The following is a 24654-nucleotide window of genomic DNA, read 5'->3' as shown; positions in this document are numbered from 1 at the left end:
GCTAAAACAGGATGCAACATTATATCCTCTCGCCCCAACTGGAAACAAGTCCAAAGGACAAGCTCAGCTCCAAAACTCAACCTGAGGGACAACTGTCCCTGTGGATCAACTTCTCCCTCTGCACATGACTGCCTTCCTCACTTCCTTATACGTGCTCTTCCCAATGAACATTTGGCCCACAACTCTCAATCTCAGAGTCTATTTATAGGAAACTCAACCTACATCACTCAGCAACTCTGGTCTACTTTTCCATACTTCTGGTTATTTCACTGGACTTGTTCCCTATTTACTGCTTCTATTCTACCCAAATCTCGAAACCACATTTCCAGCCCCAGCTGGATTAGTTTTATCTTTCTGACAGTGTAATACATCCATAATTTGGCCAACCAGTGTATTGAATCTCAAAAGGGATGATGTTTTTACAGACAATTTTGGTATTATAGGGAAAAAAGAAAAATCACAACAATAAAACTAACCTTAACTTGTATCCCTCTCTATGGTGATTAGGAGGAATCCAATGCTGACATGGTCAAACTCAAACACTTCACCCACAAGACAGGGTTTGGTCTCATGCATCAATAGTAACCATAATTTAAAAGTGACTCTCCTATAATTTCGTAAATTACATACCACTCCTGAGGTAGGAAATATATCACTAATACTTCTGTCAGCTTCCCACGCTACAGTTATACGACCATATGTTCCTTTTAAGCGTTCAACGTTCAAGGTTACTAGGCTATCTTGCTCCATTTCCTCCACCTGTTTATATAATGAATTCTGAAAAATACACAGGAAGTCATAAGGGGTTATTTGAAATCATCTAAGCAGACTTTTAGGTCATGCTATTATGCATTTGCAAACTTCACAGTACTAAGCAACATGACATATTATGTAAAAAACAATATTTAAAAAACAGTAATATAGGATGACCAAGATTTTACTTTAAAACATGCATGTCTGAATAAGTAAAAGACTAAGTTAAAGTAAATGAAAAGGTTAATTTTTATAGGATTTTTTTCCAGGTTCTATATTTTTCAAATTTTCTTCAATAAACATACTATTTTTATACTCAGAAAGCATACACATTTTTAAAAGGAGTATACATAGCATATAAATAGCTTATACAACAGAAGTGTCATAGAGAGAGTTAGAAGAACAGAGAAATATTCTTCCTCCCCTATGTTAAGCTCTGGCAATCCCTCTAGGTCTTTGTTTCCTGTTTGTAAAATAAGTGTTTGGTCTACATGGTCCCCAAGGACCCACCCAAATGTAATGACATCATGAGAAGCAGTGAGCTCTTACTGATCATTTACAAAAGTCTCTTATCCTTAAATTCATATCCTCTGAAACGTTTCTATAGGCTGTGATGTTTCCATGGATGATGTTTCATTCTTAGCTCATGGTCTTTACCACTGTTTTTCCTGCCAGAACGATCCTTTTCCCTCATGTAAGAATCTCTTACTCTCTTCTTCTCACCTATACTTCTGAGCCTCTTTCCTTTGTTCCAAACTGATTTCTGCCTCTGTGTGACTATAACATTCTTTGCCCAAGGCCTGCAACTTCTCTTGCCAGCCATTTAATGAACGCTTCCTCAAAATTAATGCTCCAAAAAATCCCTTCTTACAATAACCTTTGTTTCTCTGTAGGCAATACAGCAAGAACACAGAGTATAAAGATTTTTTTAAATCTTTCCAGTAAGATGGTTCTCGTCTTTTTACTTACTTTTACTTAATCTAAAAAAAGACCCCCCCCATTAACTTCTTAAATGAAATTAAGAAATTTCATTTAAGCTTATGTAAGCTTCCAGTTAGAATGCTAACTTGAGTAGATATCCAATCCTATAGTGTTTTACACAGCATTTTAACACATTGTTACAGATGTTACATAGTAGTAAAATCTTGCTCAAGGCAATCACACATTCCTACAGAAAGTGCTTTGATTTTAAAAGATGCATATAATTTGTTCACAAAAGACAATGCCTTTTAAAAAAAAAAAAGAAAGAAAATGCTTTTTAAAAAGAGAAGCCTCTCTCAGGCTTCATGCCATCTGTTAACAAGGATTAGTAAAATGAGGATTAATACAGCCAGAAAATATTCAAGAAATTCTCAACATCTACTAAGTCTCATCTTGGAACCAGGCTGTCCAGACACGAGAGGCCTGTACTGAGGAATTTTCCTAAGCGGATTGAAGAAACCTAGGATACTATCTATTGGCAAGGATCAGACCACGGTGACTTCGTGTGTCTAGAACAGTTGTGAAACAGGCTTCATAAAGCGTGATCTGTGCTTAAATAGTTGAGGAACAGAATGTACTCCCCACCTGCGGCACAGCTCCCGGTGAGAAGATGAGGCTGAGCTGCACAGCATTTGGGTTCTGCCCCAGGAGCCCCAGCTCTGCCCTCCATAGTTGTATGAGATCCTGAGAAGGCCCCGTGAGTCTTCTGCTTCCTCCCATGCATAATGACAGGCTCACAGGAAGCACCTACAGAGTGCCAGGCACTTGCCTGGTTCAGGGAAAGCTGCGAGGAAAGCAGTATGCCAGCTCTCATACTCTTTAATTCTAGTAAAAAGAAACTGGCAATAGACAAATCAGGCCATTGTAAGTGCCATAAGGAAGATTAAGGTGTAATGAAGAATGATGGTGGGAGTCACAATTTTCAGCAAGAAAAGGCCTTTCTGTAAGATGGCATTTCAGCAGAGAGGAAACAAAGTGAGGAAACAAGTCATGTGAATACCTGGTGGGGAGAGAAGTTGTCTTCTTTCTTTCTAATCCTACCCACGCAGCTCACATCTTAGAGCTACTCTGTCCTACACAGCAGCTCCTGGCCACATGTGGCTACTGAGCACTTGAAATGTGGCTAGTCTTTAAGTGTAAAAATGCATACTGGATTTGAAGACAAAATATGGGGAAAAAAGGATGTGAAATATTTCATAAGTAATTTTACGTTGATTACATGTTGAAACAATAATATTTCAAATATATTGGGTTAAATGAAATATAACATGAAAACTGACTTCACCTGTTTCTTTTTACTTTTTTAATGGGGCTTCTAGAAAACTCAGAATTACCCAGGGGCTCATATTATATTTCTATTGGGCAGAGGTGCCTCAGAGGAAGCTGACCTGCCTTTGGCTCCATAGACGGGACAGAGCGGGTAACAGGGTGACCCTACTATCCTTGCAAGGAATTGACTCAGGGTATTAGTAAGTCCAATCTTATCCCTCCAAGCTGCTCCTCTTACAGTGGTTGTGTCTTGGTGAAAGGCACATTCCTGCTCCCCATAGCTCTATCATTTGCTGCTGAATTACTGCAATAGTCTCCTAGTCTATTTCTGTCCTTGCCCACTTACAATCTAGTCTCAATTCTATGAACAGAATGTCCTTTAAAAGTGCAAGTTGGATCAAATTTCTCTTTTACCCCAGTCCTCCAAAAGCTCCCAGTTTCCCTCAGAGGCCAAATTCATGAAAATACTAAGGGGCTCGTGCAGGAAAGAGTTAAGGTAGCAGGCTTGACCGCTATCCTTCAAAAGGTCTACGGGGTTCCTTCTTGCCTGATGTCTGGGAACCTGGATATCGGGAGGGTTCTCACCATCCACAGAACTGATAACCAGCTTCTTGTGCCTGAACTGTTTGTACACACAATGTGGTTGATACTGAACACTCCTTTTCCTTCTGGGACTCTGGAATTTTGTTCTATGCCAGGTACAGGGTGTCTATGTGATCAGCCCCCAGTTAAAACCTTGAGCGCTGAGTCTCTAATAAGCTTCCCTGGTCAGCAACACTCACACGCGTTATCACAACTCAACTTGATGCTGGGGGAATTGATGTGTGTCCTGTGTGACTCCACTGGGAGAGAAGGCACCTGGTTTCCTCTGGAGTTCACCCATGAGCCTTTTCCCTTGGCTGATTTTGCTTTGTAACCTTTCACTCCAATAAATCAGAGACATGAGAAAGACTAAATGCTGATCCTGTGAGTCGTCCTAGCAAGTCACTGCAACTGTGGGTGCTGGTGGGGACCCCGACACGGGGCCCTGGCCCTTCATCTCCCCTAGTAACTGGCTTCAGCCACAGTGGCCTTCTCGCTGCACCAGAGGAGCAAGGCTTCACGTCTGGGCCTCTGCCCTTGCTGATGGGTGCCCCTGCCTTGAATGTTCTCCCCTGAGATATGCACAGAACTCCCTCCCTCATCTCCTCCAGGCCTTTGCCCTATGTCACTTGCTCAGCGCAGCCCTCCCTGATTTTTTTGATTTCCCAGCACACAACCTCCACCTCCTCCCTCACTCCCCATCTGCCTTCCTTGTCTAATGTTTCTCCATGGCACTTATTAACATCAGCTATGGTACAGATGTTTCTTTTGTCTTCGCTTATTGTCTGTCTCCCCTTGTCCTCTCTAGAATCTAAGGACCAGGAGGACGGAGGTTTTTACTGTTTTATTTTCTAACATATCTCTAGTATCTGAAACAGCATCTGGTACATGGAAGGTGTTTATTAAATACCTGCTACATGAATGAATAAATGACTGAGTAAGTGGGCTTGTTACCCAGTTCCGGCCAATGAGACATAAGAAGAGGCTTTTAGGAAACTTCTTCCTTACACAGAGAGCCACATAAAGCATCTCTCTCTCTGCAAATGGACATGAACAAGAAAGCAGTAGCCCTAATGATAGCATCAGCTTTCAAACAACAAAACGAAAGGTTAGCTTTCTGCTGGCAAAATAGACAGATGAAAAGAATCTGAGCCATAGTGACACAGCAGAGTATCCAGTCAACCCCAAGCCCACCTTCTCTGTGGACACGCCCTAGGTGTTTTAAGCCAGTTTCAGTTCAGTTTTCCTTATTTGCAGAATATTTCGGAGAAAAACACAAGATACCTGCAGCTGTAACTCTAACTAAGAAATCGTGATACATTTTGCAAATAGGACTAAATGATGCAATATGAAGGTTGTCCTTTTGCTCATTGGTAAAGGAATATGAATTCTGGGTACGGAAGTCAAACTGGAATAACTGGATAGCTCTCTTTCCTCAGGAGAAAGCATCTCCATGTGTACAGTGCACATACAGTTACAAACATCCTTCTCTCTCTTTCTCTTAATACACAGAAGTAACAAAGGCGTAAAAGGACAGTAATGTATTTGTAGGTGATGTGTGTGACAAGACACAGTGCATAGTGTGTATTTGGAATCTGCTTCACCGTTACCCTCTGGAAACAAGGGTAAGAGCAGAGCCAAACTCCTGGACCAAGGCCAACTGGTAACATTTCAAATTCAATCTTAGGAAAGGAATCAGTACCAAAAAAAACGTTAAGACAAGTTGACTCAAGGGTCCATTGTGCAAGTCTGTAAATTTCAATCATCAGTAGAATTCACCTTATAATGCAGAGTTGGGGATGAAGCAGGGAAAGGAAAAGAAGAGAGGCTTAAGACACTCAAAGTATGACTCACTGAGTGCTGACAGAAACTAATAAATAAATACAATGAATAAATCATTTGACGTCTAAGTGTGGAATTTTTACCTGAGCAAATCCAACAACTCCATAGGCATCATCATTAGACAGAATAGTTATTTTTACATAACCATTAATACCAATCTCTGCTCCTCCTTTGGGATTTTTAAGCTGAACTCTGAAGTATTCATCTTCCTCTGGAACTGTATCATCAAGGATATTTACCGCTATTATAGCTTCTTTGTCTCCAGGCTCAAATATCAATTCACCTGAACTAGCATAAGAAGTATATATAAAATAAGTCAACTACAACAAATTAAAGACATATAAATGGTAGATTAATCATAAAATTCTCATAATACTGATTAGTATTAAAAGTTTGCAGAAATCACATTTCATAAGTAAAATTTTAATCCAAAATGTTCATATACGACTAATTAACTTGGTAGAATAGATATTAGAAATATGGATAATAACCAAACTTCTGGCTTATTCATAGCTCTTATATTTTGTATATTCTTCCATCACTAGATAAAGACTTAGAAGGTAGGTACCATATAAAATTATGGTGAGACAAAGACATTCAGCATAAAATGTTGAACCTACCTAGGAATGAAGTCAGACTGGCTCGAGACATAGGCCAGTTCATATGTGTGTGAGTGGAAGGCTCCCGCAAGAGCAATTAAATGCTTGCTTGCATTAAGGGACTTTACTGTAACAGAGGCTGCATCATGAGCAGATGGTGCTTCCAGAAGAAAAGAGAATTGATTCAGCTCTGAATTCCAGCAGTAAAGAGCAGACACAGCTTGGCCAACAAGAAGTATGTGGACTAGAGGAAGGAGAGAAAAGGCAGCGAGAATGAAAAGTGAATGTCACCTCACCAGCTCCCCCCAGCAAAACCCTCCCACCTCTCAAAGTTCCATTGTGATTGCTGCAGTAACTAAATATGATTCAATTTCTGAAATAACTAGATATAAATAAAAATTTTTAAATACTGTGGAAGGTGCAAGTCAGCCTGACAGTGTACCCACAATCCACTTAAAAAAAAAAAAAAAATCACTGGATGATAAAACCCAAATGAATTTTGAACTCTTTTGTATTCATCTTAATATTTATTTATTGGATAGCATGGTAGGATATTTTTTTTTTAACAGCTTTTGGCTGATAGGCTGCATTCTTCTTAATTTTATTTATTTATTTATTTTTCGCTGTGTTGGGTCTTCGTTTCTGTGTGAGGGCTTTCTCTAGTTGTGGCGAGCGGGGGCCACTCTTCATCGCAGTGTGTGGGCCTCTCACTGTGGTGGCCTCTCTTGTTGTGGAGCACAGGCTCCAGATGCGCAGGCTCAGTGGTTGTGGCTCACGGGCCTAGCTGCTCCGCGGCATGTGGGATCTTCCCAGACCAGGGCTCGAACCCGTGTCCCCTGCATTGGCAGGCAGATTCTCAACCACTGCGCCACCAGGGAAGCCCGGTAGGATATTTTTAAAGTGAAAAAGACTCATAATCCCACCACTAAATGTTTCATTTTTATATTTTCCTTTCCAGTCACCATTCATATGAATTCATAATCGACACAGTCTAAATACAAAAAATCTTAATTAAAAAGCTTAATGCGAGAGAGTGGCATAGACATATATACACTACCAAATGTAAAATAGCTAGCTAGTGGGAAGCAACCGCATAGCACAGGGAGATCAGCTCATAGCACAGGGAGATCAGCTCGGTGCTTTGTGACCACCTAGAGGGGTGGGATAGGGAGGGTGGGAGGGAGGGAGATGCAAGAGGGAAGAGATATGGGAACATAAGTATATGTATAACTGATTCACTTTGTTATAAAGCAGAAATTAACACACCACTGTAAAGCAATTATACTCCAATAAAGATGTTTAAAAAAAAACATAAAAAAAAAAAAAACAAAACAAAACAAAAAAAGCTTAATGTTATATTTATAGTATACATTATATATATATATAGCTTTATATTTTGCTATATAGCATTCAGATTTATAATTTTAATATACAGATACTAATCTACAGAGTTGATCTTTAAAATATATTTAATTATTCCCCTACATTGGATGTTTATTTTTGTATTCTCTTTAACTTGTGAATATTAATTAGAGACAGCATTCATCATTTTATTTATTTCCACCTGATAAATTCTTAAAGGTGTCCAAAGGATATTAACAAATTTATGATCTTAGAGTATATTCTGCCAATGCTTTCTGAAATGTTAGTAGGAAAGCATACTCTTAATAGTTCAAAGCAATGGTATATATTTATATCTGCAGAAATTAGGAGGGGAAGGGGGCTTACTACTCTGTGTATACCATTAAGCAATCTTCAGACTTAAAACTGGGAAGAAAAGTAGGAAATCATGGAGAAACGTACAAATTCCAGTACCTGGAAAAACACACTGGAATCTGAAGATATCAAATAAGTTTTACTGGGCATTAAAATAACATGTAGAACCAGAAACCATGAGTCTCTTCTAAAATTTTAGCCAATAGGTTGAAATGGAAAATCCTATATCCTTACTCTTAAATATCAAAAACTATTGATAATGTTTATTTATGGTAATTAATTTAAGTACTATTTCAGTTTAGTAAATATTATATAATAAAGATCAAAGAAGATTGTTATTAATAAACTTGCATTTTAAAACTGACCAAACATTTTTCATGAAGTTTTATAGTTATATACATTCAGTAAAGAGCAAACCCCTCAGATGAATCACATGTCTCAAGTTTAAGTGATTCTATAGTCCAACCAAAATCATAAACTAAAGTGTCCTGAACATCACTGATTATTTATCTTAACCCTTGGAGATATACCCTATTCAATTCCTCGCAATCTGATTAGAATGACAAGGCAGCAAATAGATCATCAGACATTCAGAGCAGGACATGTAGGGACTCAAATCTACATATATGTGTGCAGAGAGTACTTTCTCAGAAAACAGACATTCATATTTGTTCAAGATAATATTAGACAGAGAATTTATAAGGGGGGAAAAAATACTCCCTAAATCTCTATCTACTCTGGGGAACAGGATTTTTAACTAGTACTGATTACAGAATTCTCTTCCATACAGCAAACTATTAAAAAAAAGAAAAAGAAAAAATATCCCAAAGGAAGGAAACTGAATAAGATTATTTAAAAAGTAAGTGTAGACAAAGAAAAGTTCCATGACTAAATGCAAGAGCGAGCATTCCTAACATTTAGAGATCTGGGAATATAAAGAGGAACCAGTAAGAGACAGAGCAGCCAGAGAGGGCTGCATGAGAGGCAGTGTCCTCAGGAGAGTGCTGAGTTCCAGAGCACTGAGATGAAGGGAAGATTCTGACAAACGTTCGAGATACAATACACAGGGCACTATGGAAGGGGAGTTGGGGGAGGTGTGAATTGAGCATCTGGTCTGGAAATTAGGGCTCATATGGTCTAGAGCATGCATAGACCACATGGGGAAGAGCGTCTCTTTATCCCCAGGGGGCCTGGTCTTCTTAGGATGATTAAACAGGGATGAAGAGAGTGATGAATTAATACAAATAATCTCCAAAGGCCATGATTTCCAAAGGTAATCGTTTTGATGAAACTGAAGAGTGCTCAGGGACTAGGGAGGGAGGGGTGAATTTTTCCAGCAACGTACAGAGCTTTGAGGATTAAAGGAGATAAAGTAAAGGACTAGAATAGGACCTTGGACATAATAAACATTCAGCATATGTTAGCTACAGATTTCCATCTTTCCTGACTCCTTTGTCATATATTCTCTTTAAAAAGTGGAATTCAGCAAAACTTGGTTCAAGGCCCCCTTCTCTCATACATACTACACAGTCTCTTTCTAGACAATTTCACCCCTGTCTGTAGTAAAATGACCCTCTGTACGTATAAAATCTGTAGCTGCGGTCTAGGTTTCTCTTCTAAGCTCCAACCAGTAACACTTATTGGTATCTAAATATCAAGACTCAAAGGCATTTCAAATTATCCCAACAAAACTCATTATCTCTGCCCCCAAAAGCCTGGTTTCCTCCCAGGGATCACCATAATAGTTAAGGGACTACCTCTCATCCATTAGTTGCAGAAATTAGGGCTCATCCTTGATATTCACTCTCTTACCTACTCCCATATGGAATCTATCATCAACTCCCAGGATTTTACTTGAGAGACAGCTTCTGAATTAATCTACTTCTCTGATTTTGCACCTGTATCACCTACCACTTTCCAAGCTCCAGCATTCAAGATCTTCAGTCTGAACTGTGATAAGAGCCTCCAGCTTGTCTACAGACATATTCTCTTACCAGCCTCTAAGCTTTTCTCCCATTGGTAGTCAACATTCCATTTTTAAAACACACACACACACACACACACACACACACACACACACACACACACACACAATATCTGTCTCTGTGTCTGTCTCCCTCTCTCTTTCTCTCTCTGAACGCTTCTCTTTTTCATCTCCTCATTATGTTCTCATAAAAGGCACCCTAATACCTACAGGATAAAGACAATAGCCCTTTAAGTCCCTATCTGGCCTATCTGATTACATCTTCAGTTATACCCTGGACCACTCTCCCCTCACTGCCACACTGGCCTCCTCCTGGTCCTTTGCCACACGCTGACCTCTTTACCCCTGCTGCTCCGTTTGCCTAGAGGCTGCCTCATGCTCAAATCTTTGCCTCATTAACTCTTATTCATCCTATAGTTCACAATTAAATGTTTCTTCCTTAAGAAAGCTTTCTGGGCATCCCTTAGACCAGGTCATTCATCTCCTCTCCATTTTGTGTTATGCAAGTACTTTATTCTTTCATAGCAGTTATCTGTTTGTACCTAAAAACTTACTTGTGTGATTATATATAATGGCCTTCTCCTCTATTAGATGTTAAACTTCTTCAGGGCAAGGACTATACCTGATTTTGCTTACCCTTGTCTCCTTGGGGTCTACCACTGTGCTGGGCACATAACTGGCACTAAGAAATATCTATTAAATAATGAAGGAGAAAAGGGAGAAGGGGAGGCTACGTTTATATGTCTTTGCAGTCTCTGTCATATTCATTCTTCCTCTGCCATTTAAAGAATTCAGTCACTACCCAATAACCTCTGTCAAGCCATTAACCAGAATAAATATGTAATCCTCACAGTCATGTCTCCAATCTAATACATTTAATAAAATATTTGACACATTCAAAATAAGAAAGTCCTTGAATATTATTTAATGCATAATTTCAGCTTTCAGGGGATCTATAATAAGCCATTCTAAATAATTACCTATAATCTTTTCATACTTCTACATCCTCAAGTCACAGAAACAAAAGAAATAAAGAGAACAAGCCTTTGGCAGAATTTTTCACAAATTCTTTTAGAAAGAGTGCCTATTCTATTTTTTTAAGCCTTTAAAGAGAATTCTATAACTTCAATTAATGGCCCATTCAGGCAGCACTCTTCACCCTTAAAAACATTCATTAAGCAACTATTTTGAATCATAATAAGTGACTCAAGTAGATGTAGATAGTCCACTAGAAAACTTGAGGTATAAGGAAAGCAAAAATGATAAAGGCACAAAATTAAAGGACAAGTAAACAAAAACTAAACACATACAGGATGAAGGATACATAATTTATTCAGTAAATCAATTGTTGAGTGAATGATAAGAAAGTCACACAGTTGGAAATCACAGGATAACATCACAGATTTATATGGCCTGTCAGAGGCTGACAATGTAAAGGGAAGTTATTTAAGAAGAGGATGAGCAGAGCAGAGACAGACACAGGACTGTCAGCAGAGTCAACCTGGGGGGGAGGCTGGAAACTGATGTAAGAGTCCAGAGCGAGGGGAGCACGTGGCATGGACATCTGGGAGGACGCAGGGCTGAGGAGGGGGGAGTAGGACACATGGAAGCAAAGTACAATGAGGTAAACAATCTACTATGAAAAATGAGGTAAATAACCTCTGAGTCCTGGTCAGCAGTTGAGGTGACTGAAGGTGACAGTGCCTAAAGTTTATAACACCTGATAGAGAAAGCAGCAGTGCGGCACCTAAGAGAAAAACCCAAGAATAGATTCCTGTATTTGTGTGAAATCCTCCACTCTTCTCAACAGCATTTCCTCTGTAGATTTTTAACTTTTGTGAATTGAACCACCCCCATGCATCAACATGTCCTCTTACTAACGTCCTCCTGATTTCAGTCCCTCACCTCTAACGACCCACAAAGCCTTCTCCATTACTCTTGCCCGGACAGCTGCAAACTGCACCCAGCATGTTCTACACACTGAAGCTAGGTGGAGTTGAAAAACACGCCTTGGATCGTCACCTGCCTTTGAAATGCCTTCAAGGATTTCTCTACCTCAGTAATGCTCAGAGTGAGTCCAAGGACCCTTAAGAGTCCTTGAGACCCTCCAAGAAGTTCTGTGAGGTCAAAACTATTTCCCTAATAATACTAAGATGCTGTTTGTCTACTTCACTCTCATTCTTTCATGAGTGCACACTGGGATCTTCCAGAGGCCAGATGACTGATATTATTGAAAAAGGCTGAATTACAGATGCAAACATGAGAATCTAACTATTAAACCAGACATTAAAGAGATCTGCAAAAACAAAAAAGTAATGAAAACCCTTCTCACAAAAGTTTTTGTTTTTAAAATTAAAACGTATGGGGGCTTCTCTGGTGGCGCAGTGGTTAAGAATCCGCCTGCCAATGCAGGGAACACGGGTTCGAGCCCTGGTCCGGGAAGATCCCACATGCTGCGGAGCAACTAAGCCCGTGCGCCCACTGAGCCCACGTGCCACAACTGCTGAAGCCTGCACGCGTAGAGCCCATGCTCCACAACAAGAGAAGCCACCGCAATGAGAAGCCCGCGCACCGCAACGAAGAGCAGCCCCCGCTCGCCGCAACTAGAGAAAGCCTGTGCACAGCAATGAAGACCCAACACAGCCAAAAATAAATAAATAAAAATTTTTTAAAAAATGCCCTTACCTATTCCTGAGGCTGGTGTGAAGGAGTGGATCTTGTTAACCGTAGCAAAATCCAGGGATTGAAAATATCTGAAAGAAGACTGTCCTCCCTCCCAGATGAAAATTTCAGTTGAGTTCTGATCTCCTACAATAACAGAATAAAAAGCAAATCTGAAGGCACAAGTGACAGAAAAAAAATGACAAAATTACACAATAAAACTATAATAAAAATATTAAACTTAATTAAAGAAACAAATTTAGGACATGTCTCAGAATTCATTCAATTAAACAAAAATACAATTTAGTAGGGAACACTTTAAAAGTCTTCTTGCATTTACCACATGAAGTATATATATTGATACATGCTTTAGCCATTAATCATGATCTGGTATCAAAAAAAAGAATAGTAACAAATGTTTTATTTTTCAGGAATGTTGAAATTTTACCTATGAAAGTCCTACTGAGCAGAAAAAAGCATATTTGGATTCAGAGAACATTTTTAAATGGTCTTATCGAAAGTTGCTTGGCACTATTTATTACCACTGCAGATTACGCATGGCGTCCCAAGTACAGCCACATACAAAGTTACCTGTTTGTACCTCGGGTGTAAAATCTTCATAATTCTTTCTACTTTACCCACCCATCCCCAATTTTATTTTAATATCTTTAAAATAGTGGTTTAGAACACCCACAGGTTATGGACATAACACTTAAAATGTTTTTCTTTTTTCCCAAAATCCATTTGTTAGCTGACAATCAACACTATGAAACATACTATGGATTAGCTAAAACAAGAAACATACTATGGATTAGCTAAAAAATTATTACAAGAGCATTTTCATATGAACATACTATGAAACATCAAGAAACATACTACGGATTAGCTAAAAAAGTAAGAAACATACTATGGATTAGCTAAAAAATTATTACAAGAGCATTTTCATATGAACATACTATGAAACATCAAGAAACATACTACGGATTAGCTAAAAAAGTAAGAAACATACTATGGATTAGCTAAAGAAACATACTATGGATTAGCTAAAAAATTATTACAAGAGCATTTTCATATGAACATACTATGAAACATCAAGAAACATACTACGGATTAGCTAAAAAAGTAAGAAACATACTATGGATTAGCTAAAGAAACATACTATGGATTAGCTAAAAAATTATTACAAGAGCATTTTCATATGAACATACTATGAAACATCAAGAAACATAGTACGGATTAGCTAAAAAATTAAGAAACATACTATGAATTAGCTAAAGAAACATACTATGGATTAGCTAAAAAATTATTACAAGAGCATTTTCATATGAACATAAAATGAATGGAAGATAATTTCGATAACAACTATGTATGCATTGCAAACACTAAATCGTCTTACCTGGAAAGACAGTTTTGGCAAAAATTAAGTAAATATCATCGCCTGAAGTCAAGGCTTCAACTTGTGTTGTTCCACTGATGGGAACTTCTTGAAAGTTAATAAACTCATTTCCAGACCACCTGAGTAAAAGGGAGTTTGACCTGGCATTAGCCTGGGAAATGGCTAAGAACATAGCACCTCCTCTGGTGAATGAGGCCATGCTCAGCACACCTCGGACAGGGAGTGTCTGATGCGACACAAAGCTTCCTCCGTTCCATCTGAAGACCTGCAGGGAATGTTCAAGTACAAAACACTCATGACTAGCAATTCAGCACTTGTGAGAGTTTAGCCAATATCACATGTTTACTCTCCTAGACCCCTTAATTTAGTTAGGAAGATACTTTCATAAATGAGAAAATATCAAAACTGATCCTCTCTCATTGCTCTCTCCCTCTTTTTATCTGTGTGTGTATGTGTGTGTGCCTGAGTACACACACACAGAATGAAAGAGAAGTTATCTGAAAATAAATCAATTTCAAATATACATCTGGGCAGGGGTGGGTGACAGCAAGAGAAGGGGAAGCCAAAAATAGGAGAAAATTTATTTAAATATGAAAAATTCAGAGCGAGATAAGAAACTTTCTAATGCTGTATTATCATTACCCACTGCTCAAGCAATAGAATATAAAGAAAAACACCTAAACTTTTTAGTCCTGAAGGTGGCACTGCATACAAGGTTTCAGGTGAGTGTTCATGTATTTTAAACTGAAAGAAAACCCTGAATCTACCTGATTTCTTATGCCATCTGGTCAATTTCACAAAGAATTATATTTATTCAGTAAAAACTGGGAATCTTATATAAGCCAAGCATTATGCAAGAAGTTATAGACAGAATCACTTCTTCCTTTATGGATCTTATTAACTACTAGGGAAAGGCAAGGCAAACAATAAATACATCAATCATTAAATAAATGTATGACTACTAAACTGAGACAAGTACTCAACATAACAATTAGGAAGGTATGATAGAGAATTATGAATGTCCTAGGAAATAAAATTAGAAAGAATGACATGACAAAGTTTCTAAGGCAGAAAAAGTCTGCCATAACCTGAATGAAGACTGGTGCAGTTGGAATGCAGTTGACAGCACTGGGGGAATGAAGATAATACTGGAGAGGTACGATCACGAGGTACCTTTTGTTAAGGTGCCCATATAATTTAACACAGGGATGCTTTAGAGAGTGAAAGAGACAATCTTAATCATTGTAGGACAATAGGCACAACCCAGCACTGCGCTGGGCAAATAAGACCATATGGTTATCCTATTTACAGTCCATATTAAATAACTTAGAAGTTATTCCAAACATAATTGGAAATCATTGACTAATTTTAAAATGAGGAGCAACATGAATTAATATTTTTAAAAGACTACTCCAGCTACTTGAAACATGGATCTGAGGAGATCAGAGAAGTTTGGAGACCAGCTAGGAGGCTATTCTACTAGCACGGTGAGAAGTGATGGGGACCTGGATTAGGGAAGAAGCAGCAGAGATGGAAAGAAACATCTGTACTCAAAATAGTATCAGGAGATATAATCAAAAACACTTAATAATAAATTAGATGGGAATGAATAATCAGCAGAAATCAAGAAAGATATGGACTTCCCTGGTGGCACAGGGGTTAAGAATCCTCCTGCCAATACCGGGGACACGGGTTCGATCCCTAGTCCGGGAAGATCCCACATGCCGCGGAGCAACTAAGCCCATGCTTAGTAGCCGCAACTACTAAGCCTGCGCTCTAGAGCCTGCAAGCCACAGCTACTGAGCGCGTGAGCTGCAACTACTGAAGCCTGCACGCCCATAGCCCGTGCTCCACGACAAGAGAAGCCACTGCAATGAGAAGCCCGTGCACCGCAACGAAGGGTAGCCCCGGCTCACCTCAACTAGAGAAAGCCTGCGCGCAGCAACAAAGACCCAACGCAGCAAAAAATAAATAAATAAATATTTTTTAAAAAAGATATAGCCCAGCACTCTATCTTGAGCAACTGCATTTATGAGGTTACTATTTCCCGAGATGAAAGCAAACACTTGAAACAAGTTTCATAGAGAAAATCTACAGTTTAGTTCAAGATATGTTAAATCTTAGATACCTAGAATATATTTAGGTGTACACGCCAACAGGCAGTTAGACACGAAATCTAGAATACACAGGAAAGGCTACTGATAAATTTGGAAGACAGCCTATAGTTGATATTTAAAGCCATAGGATTGATAAAAAGTACTCAGAGTGAGTGAAGAGAAAGAAAAAAGAAATGTGAACCAAAACTGAACCTGAAAAACTTCAAGATATCTAAGTTCAGAAAAGGGAGAAGGAAGTGGCATTGGAGACTGAGAAGGAGACACAGAAAGACAGAATGAAAATCTGTGTGGTAGTTCAAAAATCAAGATAAGAGATGGTTTAAATTTGAGGATAAGGCGACGGTCAAGTGCAGATGGGAAGCAATGCAAAATAATGACAGAAAAAAACACCCACTGTATTTGCAACCCAGGTGTCACTGGTGACCATGAAGAAGTTTGCAAAGCAAGTAGATAATTCTTTCAAGGTATCAATAGAGAGCGGAGAAAAGAAATGAAGCAGGAAGTACAGGGGGATAAGATCAGAAGAGAAATCACTTATTAAGCTTGGAAATCCTGCATTTATGCTGACTGTAATAATCCTACAGAGAGAGAGAGATGCCAGTTATGCTGGCACTAGAAGGAATAACTGACCCTTATGAAGGCAAGAGGGGAGGCTATGTGAGGCGCCTGTCTTTTATAGAAGAAACACTTCTGCCATTGTAACAGGAGGCAGGAATAAGACTGGTTTACAAGACAGTTTCTGAATTTGGCGTTGGGAAGATGAGTAATCTCCTTTCTGGTAGCTTTCATTTCAACAAAGTCATGAGCTGAAAGTGAAGAGATGAGAAGCAGGTATGGGAATCTCAGGAGTGACGAAAATTATCAAATAAATATTATTAAGACACTGTGATATAGTTTACTAGAGAAATATGGGATTTCTGGAGTGACATTGTGTGTCCATCTGGCAATGTTAATCATGAATTTTTAGTGATACCATCTATCCAGTTGTGTGATTTTTCTCCATGTTTTCCAATGCAATTAAATTCTAATTAAATGTTCATGCTTATTATTACACTTGCTCTGGTTCTTGAAGACAATATAATATTCAAAACTCTATCATTTAAAAATTAACTATGACTAATCAATATCTATATTCTTTCTACTACTTTACCATAATCAAATTATGGTTTTCTTTTATACTAAACCTACAGACTACATCTTTGATGTGTTTCAATTATGCTATTAAAAAAATTCATTTTAAAAGAATCAAACCTGAGTTAATTCAGAATCATCACTTTGACTTGCAACAATTACATAATCTTGACTGTCTGAAGTAAAATATCTTACTTGAGAACTTTCTGAAATAGTGATTGTTTGTACCTGCAAGGAAGACAGAACAGTGAGAATAAAAATTTAAAGGAAAATTTAACTAAGAAAAGCTCTGAATTACAGTAATAGTCTGAGTAAATATTTGAAGTTCAAAACTTGAAAAATCATTCTGATCCCTAGGTATGCATATCCAGATGTCATTTCAAGAAAGACCAAAATATCCCTGGATCAAGACACCTTGCTAAAATGTGTATCAATTTGCCAAAAACCCCTTATCACATTAACATAGAACATACACTATCTTCTATTTAGCTCAATCTCACGAATCTGATTTTTCTTTTAAATAAAGCAATCTATAAAAAAAAGTTAAGTGTTTTTTTACCAGGAATAATTTGAATCCAGATGTGAATGTATACACACTGTTAACAGAAGGTTTTTCTTCATTTCTTTCTTCATGAGTAATCACAAAGTAGGGGGAAAGACCCATATTAAAGGCCTCACAAGTTTTAGGATTTTCTATATGTAAATCCTAGGAAACAAGGAATAACAGTAATTCACGGGGCATCCAAAATCTATATGTACATTATAGTTTGTGTACCATAAAATAAGTGATGTTTACCTCAAGTGGAACAAAAATCCCTTGCCATCGGTAAACAGTAGAAGACAATTTTCTTAACATTATACCATATACTGAATCTTCCAAAGTAAAGAAACACCAGCCAGAAGCCGATGCATCCAAAAAACTTTGAAATATAGAAAACTTAACATCCATTCCCCCTGAAAAACATAAATCGTGATTTGCTTGTGTAAAATCCTCTCCAAACTTTATCTATTCTGTTTATTGTTTAAATAGTGAAACTAGTGAGTTTGTTACTAGAAGTGAAAATGCTTCCATGGTAAGTGCATGTGTATGAGAAAGAGAGAGAAGAGACAAACTAGAGAACTTCAAAATAGATAGTAACTAAAAATATCAACACCCAAAGACAAGAAAAATTGTTAATACTGTGCTCTAAAACCACAAAGACTTTTCCAGGTTATATTTATAAATAAATACTGAATTTATACTTTAAAAGGAAATATGTTCAGTATGATTTTTATCAGCTTTCATAAAGATGATGAAAATATAACAGAGAAATTTAGAAATAATAAACACCTTTTATGGAAACATGCTAAATGATAGGTTTTTAAAACTTACACTATTAATTTGAAACTATCCCCATCCAATGATTTCTAACTTTACATGTTGTATATTTTAAGAATGTCAAAGCAGATTCACCTACTACAAGTAGCTATCAAGTTTTATCAGCCTGCTATAACAGGTACATGTCCTAAAATTCTGTGCTACAATTAAACAAAGACAGAAACAAAAAATTCCTGCCTAATGAAGAATACCTTTAAAACACCTTGTGTGTTCTATTATCATGACAGTTTCCCATAGAAAGTTAGTTCTTTTTAAACTTTAGTTAATGGTGTGAACATGATGCACCAAGAACAAAAGTCAAAGTTGAAACCTAGGCTCCTTGTAAATTATTGATCATTTTTAGATTACCAGTTGATGAAGTCATAATGTCAGTGCCTTTTATGTACTATCCATTAGTGATATCCTTTCCTAGAAATCCAATATTTTAGATTCCTGCTTTGCCACCTTTTAAAGGCACACTACAGCTTTTGCATTAAGAGTCTGAATGTTTTGCACTAAGTCGACCACATGGTCAAATCCTCCCCTACCGTAATTCCGGAAGATGGTGAATGAAGAATAAACAATGCCTGCTGACATTTAAGAACCTCCAACACATATTCCCACGAGCACTTCCACTAAACACATGCAGAGCCCAAACTATAATGAGATAACTCTGAATTAGAAACCATAATCTTTCTTTTTTGGATCCCATCTCTTCCTGGCTTCCAGGCCACTGTCCCACTATTAATTATCCCTTCTCTTCTAAATATTCAGTCCTTCTCTACTTACCAGGCCTTTTCCATCAGCATTTACACATGCTTAGTCTCTTCAAACTAAACAAATAAACAAAAACCCTGACTCCTACACCCCATCACTACTCTTACTAGATCCTACCCTTCTCAGCCAAACTTCTTGAACTAGTTGTACGTATTTGAGGCCTGCATTCTCTCACTTCCATTCAAAATGTTATTCAGTCCACGTCCCTCTATACAAATAGCTCTTGTGATTTTATGTCTTCTATACTGCTAATGACAATGTGTATTTTTTCAGTTCTCATCTTACTGGACTTCTCACCAGCAATTGACACGATTTACCACTCCTTTCTTTTTAAAATGTTCTTTCACTGCTGCCTGCAATCCTGCATTCCCCTGGGTTTCTCACCAGGTCTCTGAAGTCCCCTTCTCCTCTCCCTCGTCATTCAATTTGACTCAGTCTGTCTGAGTCCTCTTCCCTTCTCTATCTTCACCTTGCTTTCCAGGTTTTTACCTCAACTTCCATGACTTTAAAAACAATATGCATGCTAAAGGTCCCCAAATTTCTCTCTCCAGCAGAGATCTTCTTTTGAGTCTAGAGAAATGTCTTCTAAAAAGTTAACTCAAATTCAAATATTTTACTCCCCTCACCAAAGTAACACCTTGTTTTCATTAGGCACTCTCCTTCTTACTGAACGGCCTGAATCTCCATCCAACTGCACAAACTAGAAACGTTAAGAGTTATCTCAGGTACCTTCTTCACATCTAGTCCATCACCCAGTCCAAGCTACCATCAACTGTTGCCCTTTTGTTTGTCTCCCTTCATCCTCTAATTTCTCCTGTGCCAATCCATTCTTTACCTGGCACCAAGAATGATACCTTCAAAGTGCAAATGTGATCAGACCACCCCACATCTATACATGGGAACCCTCCCTCATGCCTAGACCACTCAGAGACTTTCCATAACCCTAAGATAAAGACTAATGTATGTGATATATTCTTCAAGTTCTTGAATGATCTAGTCTTATCTAGCTCTCCAAACTCAGCACTCCCCCTTATTTCTAAACCCAGTGCCCACTCTTCAGTTCTTCACTTATACGCTCTGGACTTCTGCCTTGATAGCTTCCCGCTTTCTCTTCTATGTTCCTCCAAATCAAGTCTTTGCATAATCCCTACTCAACATTAAGTCTTAGTTCAAACACTGATTCCCCTCGGAAGCATTCCCTTATGTTCTCACAACATTTAGAACTTCACCTTTAAAACATTTATTATAGTTCAAACTACACATTGATTTTTACTTATTTATTTCTGTCTCCCCTTAAATTCTAAGTTCCATGAGTTCAGTACCGTGCCTGTCACAGGATAGGCACTCAATAAATATCTGTGAATGCAGTAAAAGAATTAGATATCTGTTCTCCATTTTCAACAGATCTATAAGATACAATTCATGGGGGAAAATGTAAATCTTATACATGCAATCTTTCTTGGTTATAGAATTTTGTTTTTATAAGAAACTAAACGTACTCATGCCAAAGGCTGTTTCAGAAACTGTCTCCCACTCCACACTCACAGCTAAATCAATGCCATTAGTACGTGACACATTTAAATATACAGTCCTGTTGGCTTCTTCAGTGTCTACAGAGGTGGCTCTAAAAGAAACAAACAGTTGCAGAAAGCAGAAAAAGCATGTAATTTCTACATGTTAAATACCTATATCACATTGCTAGTATATATTTAATACACTTTTAAATTTACGCAAGGTGAGATCCATCCACGAATTTTATACAGGAGGAAGACTAGACTCTAGAGCTCAAAAATATTCACTTATGAAGACATTTAAAAAGCACTATTATCTGATACTATGATAGTAAGAAAATACTGAGAGTCAGTAACTTCAGTAACTTCACACTACACATTCTAAAATAAATAAAGCTTTGTCATTCTTGAGTTTCTTCTCACATAAACTAAAAACATTTTACAGAGAAAAAATGAATCAGGAAATTCTTGACATATTAATAAAACTAGATCTATTAGAATATTTCTAAGATATAAAAAAAACAAATATTTGTCAGTTTCCAGAGGGAATTTTTAAACTACAATCATGTTAATATATGTTTGAAGAGTCATTCATTTGGTTTGAGCAGCTAAATATAAGTTAAAACTATTTCTTGCTTTTTATTATTACTGAAAACACAAAATAGTGCTTTTACCTGGAAGTGTGGATTCTGAGAAAATAAGAATTCTAATGACACCACTGTACAGCACATGATTAGGTTTTTGATGTTCCCTGTTATGAGGGGGCATATGGCCTCTCTCGATCTATCCGCTAGAGCTCATTTTAAAAGTCCCCATTACGAGAGTCAGAGATCAATTTTCTTCTGCATTTTCTTTACGTCAAAAGTTATTTCCTACTTAGCTTCAGAAGTGACAATTTCCTTACGAATAAATTATACCTATTTGCAACTGCAGAGATACTGAATAGCCCCAAAGGGGCCTGGTTTTGCAAAACTGTTATCAGGGTTTGAACACGGGCCCCTAGTCTAGCACCACCAGTCGGATTAAACAAGGTACAGACAAAATGCTCATCCATCTCTGGTTCCGTGTCCAATACGGCTGATATGTGTAGGGCCTGAAAACACAATCAAAAGATAAAGTTACTAGAATTCAGCAACACACATACAGAGTAATTTGCTAAACATTTATGACAACAAAACAGTATTTTTGGAAAACAGTACCTCTTTTTTATTTTAATACTGATCCTCATAAAGTAATAGTTACAACTGTTTCAAGTTACAACTTTCAAGATTATCAACACTGTGACACAGTCCAACTGAAATGTCTAAAAATAAAATTTATGGCATTTGAAAACATCACTGAGATTAAAAAATTAAATTTAGATATTCATTTTTGCTACTTCTTTATCCTGCCCTGGCTATGTAACTGCATTAAGCCTCTTTCTAGCCTAGAATTCACTCTTAAAAAGCAGTTATAGCCACAGCAGGCACAAATCAGAAACAACCCACATGTTTATCAACAGAAGAATGGATAAACAAAGAGTGGTCTATTCAATGAAATGCTACTGAGCAATAAAAAAAGAACCAACTACTCATGTGTGCAACCAAAAATGACGTTGACCAAAAGAAGTCAGACACAAAAAGAATACATACTGTATGGTTCTATTTATAAGAAGTTCAAGAATTAGCAAATGAGTCTTCAGTGACAGAAACCAGAAAGCACTTTCCTCTGGGGAGGGTAAGGGACAAGCAGGAAACTTCTGTGTGATGGTTTGTTTAATGATTTTTTTTAAATTAATTAATTAATTTATTTATTTATTGGCTGTGTTGGGTCTTCGTTTCTGTGCGAGGGCTTTCTCTAGTTGCGGCAAGCGGGGGCCACTCTTCATCATAGTGCGCGGGCCTCTCACTGTCGCGGCCTCTCTTGTTGCGGAGCACAGGCTCCAGACGCGCAGGCTCAGTAGTTGTGGCTCACGGGCCCAGTCGCTCCGCGGCACGTGGGATCCTCCCAGACCAGGGCTCGAACCCGTGTCCCCTGCATTGGCAGGCAGACTCTCAACCACTGCACCACCAGGGATGCCCTGTTTAATGATTAATATACTAATCCAAGTGGTTGTTACACTGGTGTATACATATTTTTAAAGTCACTGAGCCATACGCTTAAGATTTTTATATTTTACTGTTTATACCTCAGAATAAAAACATGTGGAGAAAAAGATAATTATGTGGGTGAGAGAAAAATAGATTTAATCCAAATTGCTCTAAAATTTAATTTGCCTAATGAACAGAAAGGTCTCTAAACACACTTTGAAAAAGAGTCTTTTAAGAAAAAAACACAATAGAAATATAATAAATTTAAAATATACAAAAAATTAAATGAAATAAAATTTAAAACTTTTTAAAAAAGGCATGTGAATGTAAAAAAATAGAAAATTCAGGCTTCCCTGGTGGCGCAGTGGTTGAGAATCTGCCTGCTAATGCAGGGGACACGGGTTCGAGCCCTGGTCTGGGAAGATCCCACATGCCACGGAGCAGCTGGGCCCGTGAGCCACAACTACTGAGCCTGCGCGTCTGGAGCCTGTGCCCCGCGACGGGAGGGGCCGCGATAGTGAAAGGCCCGCGCACCGCGATGAAGAGCGGTCCCCGCACCGCGATGAAGAGTGGCCCCCACTTGCCTCAACTAGAGAAAGCCCTCGCATGAACCGAAGACCCAACACAGCCAAAAATAAAATAAAATAAATAAATAAAGTAGCTATAAAAAAGAAAAGTGCTTTAAAAAAAAAAAAAAAATAGAAAATTCACAAAATACTTCAAATTTGAATTCTTTTCGACTATATCAAGATGTAAGTGTCCTTGAATAAATCAATTAAACGTTCTAAATTTCCAGAAACATGAAAAAATTAGACATGCAAATGAATATGAATTCAAAAATGTACTGAAGTTTATACAAACTGATCATAAATAAAATTAATAATTAGGTGGACTGTTTTTAGATGAAATAGTGTAAAGTATATTATTTTAGAATTATTATACTTTATATAGCTGGCTTAAAAAATATCTTAAGCTAATACAATTAGTTACTTTAAACTTAAACTGTGTCTTAAAAATAAAATTTAGTAGCAGGAACAGAAAATTACTAATATACAGAAATAGAAGTTTCAGAAGGTAAACTTCTGCAAGTATAGTTCACATTTATGATTAATCCCAAATCCAGCATTTTCCCCCCAATAAGCTATTCCTGTTTACATAGGATACTTGCTTCTCAAATAAGCAGTCTGAAGGAAGCAGTTGTATTTTGTCTAATGAAAATGTGGCAAAAGAATGACTGGCTATGGCTTAATGACTGCAATGAATGGCTTGGAGTTTCTTTTAGTTTGTGATTTATAGACGATATAAAGTGAAGTATGCCATTTAAATATACTTAACATTTAAAGCAGCAACATGCATATTTTCTTTATTATTTGCACATTCCACTACTCTATTAATGGAACAAATTTCTCCGGTTGCACTCTATGTAGACAATACAGCACTAGAGCACTTTCACGTGGTCATCTAATCACGTCTTTACCTATCGCCTAAGCTGGATTTTTTTTTTTCTTTCTAGGATCTAGGGTGTTCCTCCAAGAGAAAATTATTTTGTAACTATTAATCATTCATTCTCAGTAAAAGTTCATCCTGTACCTTGAAACGAACACCTTCTTCTAAAACAATATAGCCTTTGGAAGGAGTCAGATCTTTCGACTCCACTGAAGAATTCACTTCTGTCACAATGAACTGAACTGTCACAGTTCCAAACAGTCCCTGTGCAGGTTCCCGAACAATGTACAACACTGCCACACTCTCCTGGATGTAGAGAGCTGTTGGTTCTCGTAGGAAAAAGTGCTCACTGTTGTTAAATGCTAGAACTCCAGGGCCATCATCATTAGCAAGGACAGTGATTAAGGCTGTCAAATAAAAGTATTAAAACAATAAATGAAAATAGAATGGGTTGTAAGTGAGA

General features: G+C 37.7%; 1 protein-coding gene across 1 annotated transcript in view; it reads right to left on the bottom strand.

Annotated features, from left to right (window-relative positions):
• Positions 1-24654, bottom strand: part of ADGRV1 (adhesion G protein-coupled receptor V1) — a 566898-nt gene that overhangs the window by 401562 nt on the left and 140682 nt on the right. Inside the window, exons 44-54 of the mRNA XM_082378598.1 lie at positions 24336-24598; positions 21594-21769; positions 20665-20789; positions 17828-17985; positions 17591-17737; positions 17152-17259; positions 13784-14048; positions 12412-12534; positions 6048-6270; positions 5511-5715; positions 631-777 (exon numbers count right to left, since the gene is read on the bottom strand). Of these exons, the coding sequence (XP_082234724.1) occupies positions 631-777; positions 5511-5715; positions 6048-6270; positions 12412-12534; positions 13784-14048; positions 17152-17259; positions 17591-17737; positions 17828-17985; positions 20665-20789; positions 21594-21769; positions 24336-24598 (1940 nt within the window). The remainder of the gene's footprint in view (positions 1-630; positions 778-5510; positions 5716-6047; positions 6271-12411; positions 12535-13783; positions 14049-17151; positions 17260-17590; positions 17738-17827; positions 17986-20664; positions 20790-21593; positions 21770-24335; positions 24599-24654) is intronic.

This window comes from Balaenoptera borealis (assembly GCF_965194805.1).
Source record: "Balaenoptera borealis genome assembly, chromosome: 2".
Lineage (NCBI taxonomy): Eukaryota > Metazoa > Chordata > Mammalia > Artiodactyla > Balaenopteridae > Balaenoptera > Balaenoptera borealis.
Note: the sequence above shows the minus strand (reverse complement) of the source record. Positions and strands in the feature narration are given on the sequence as shown.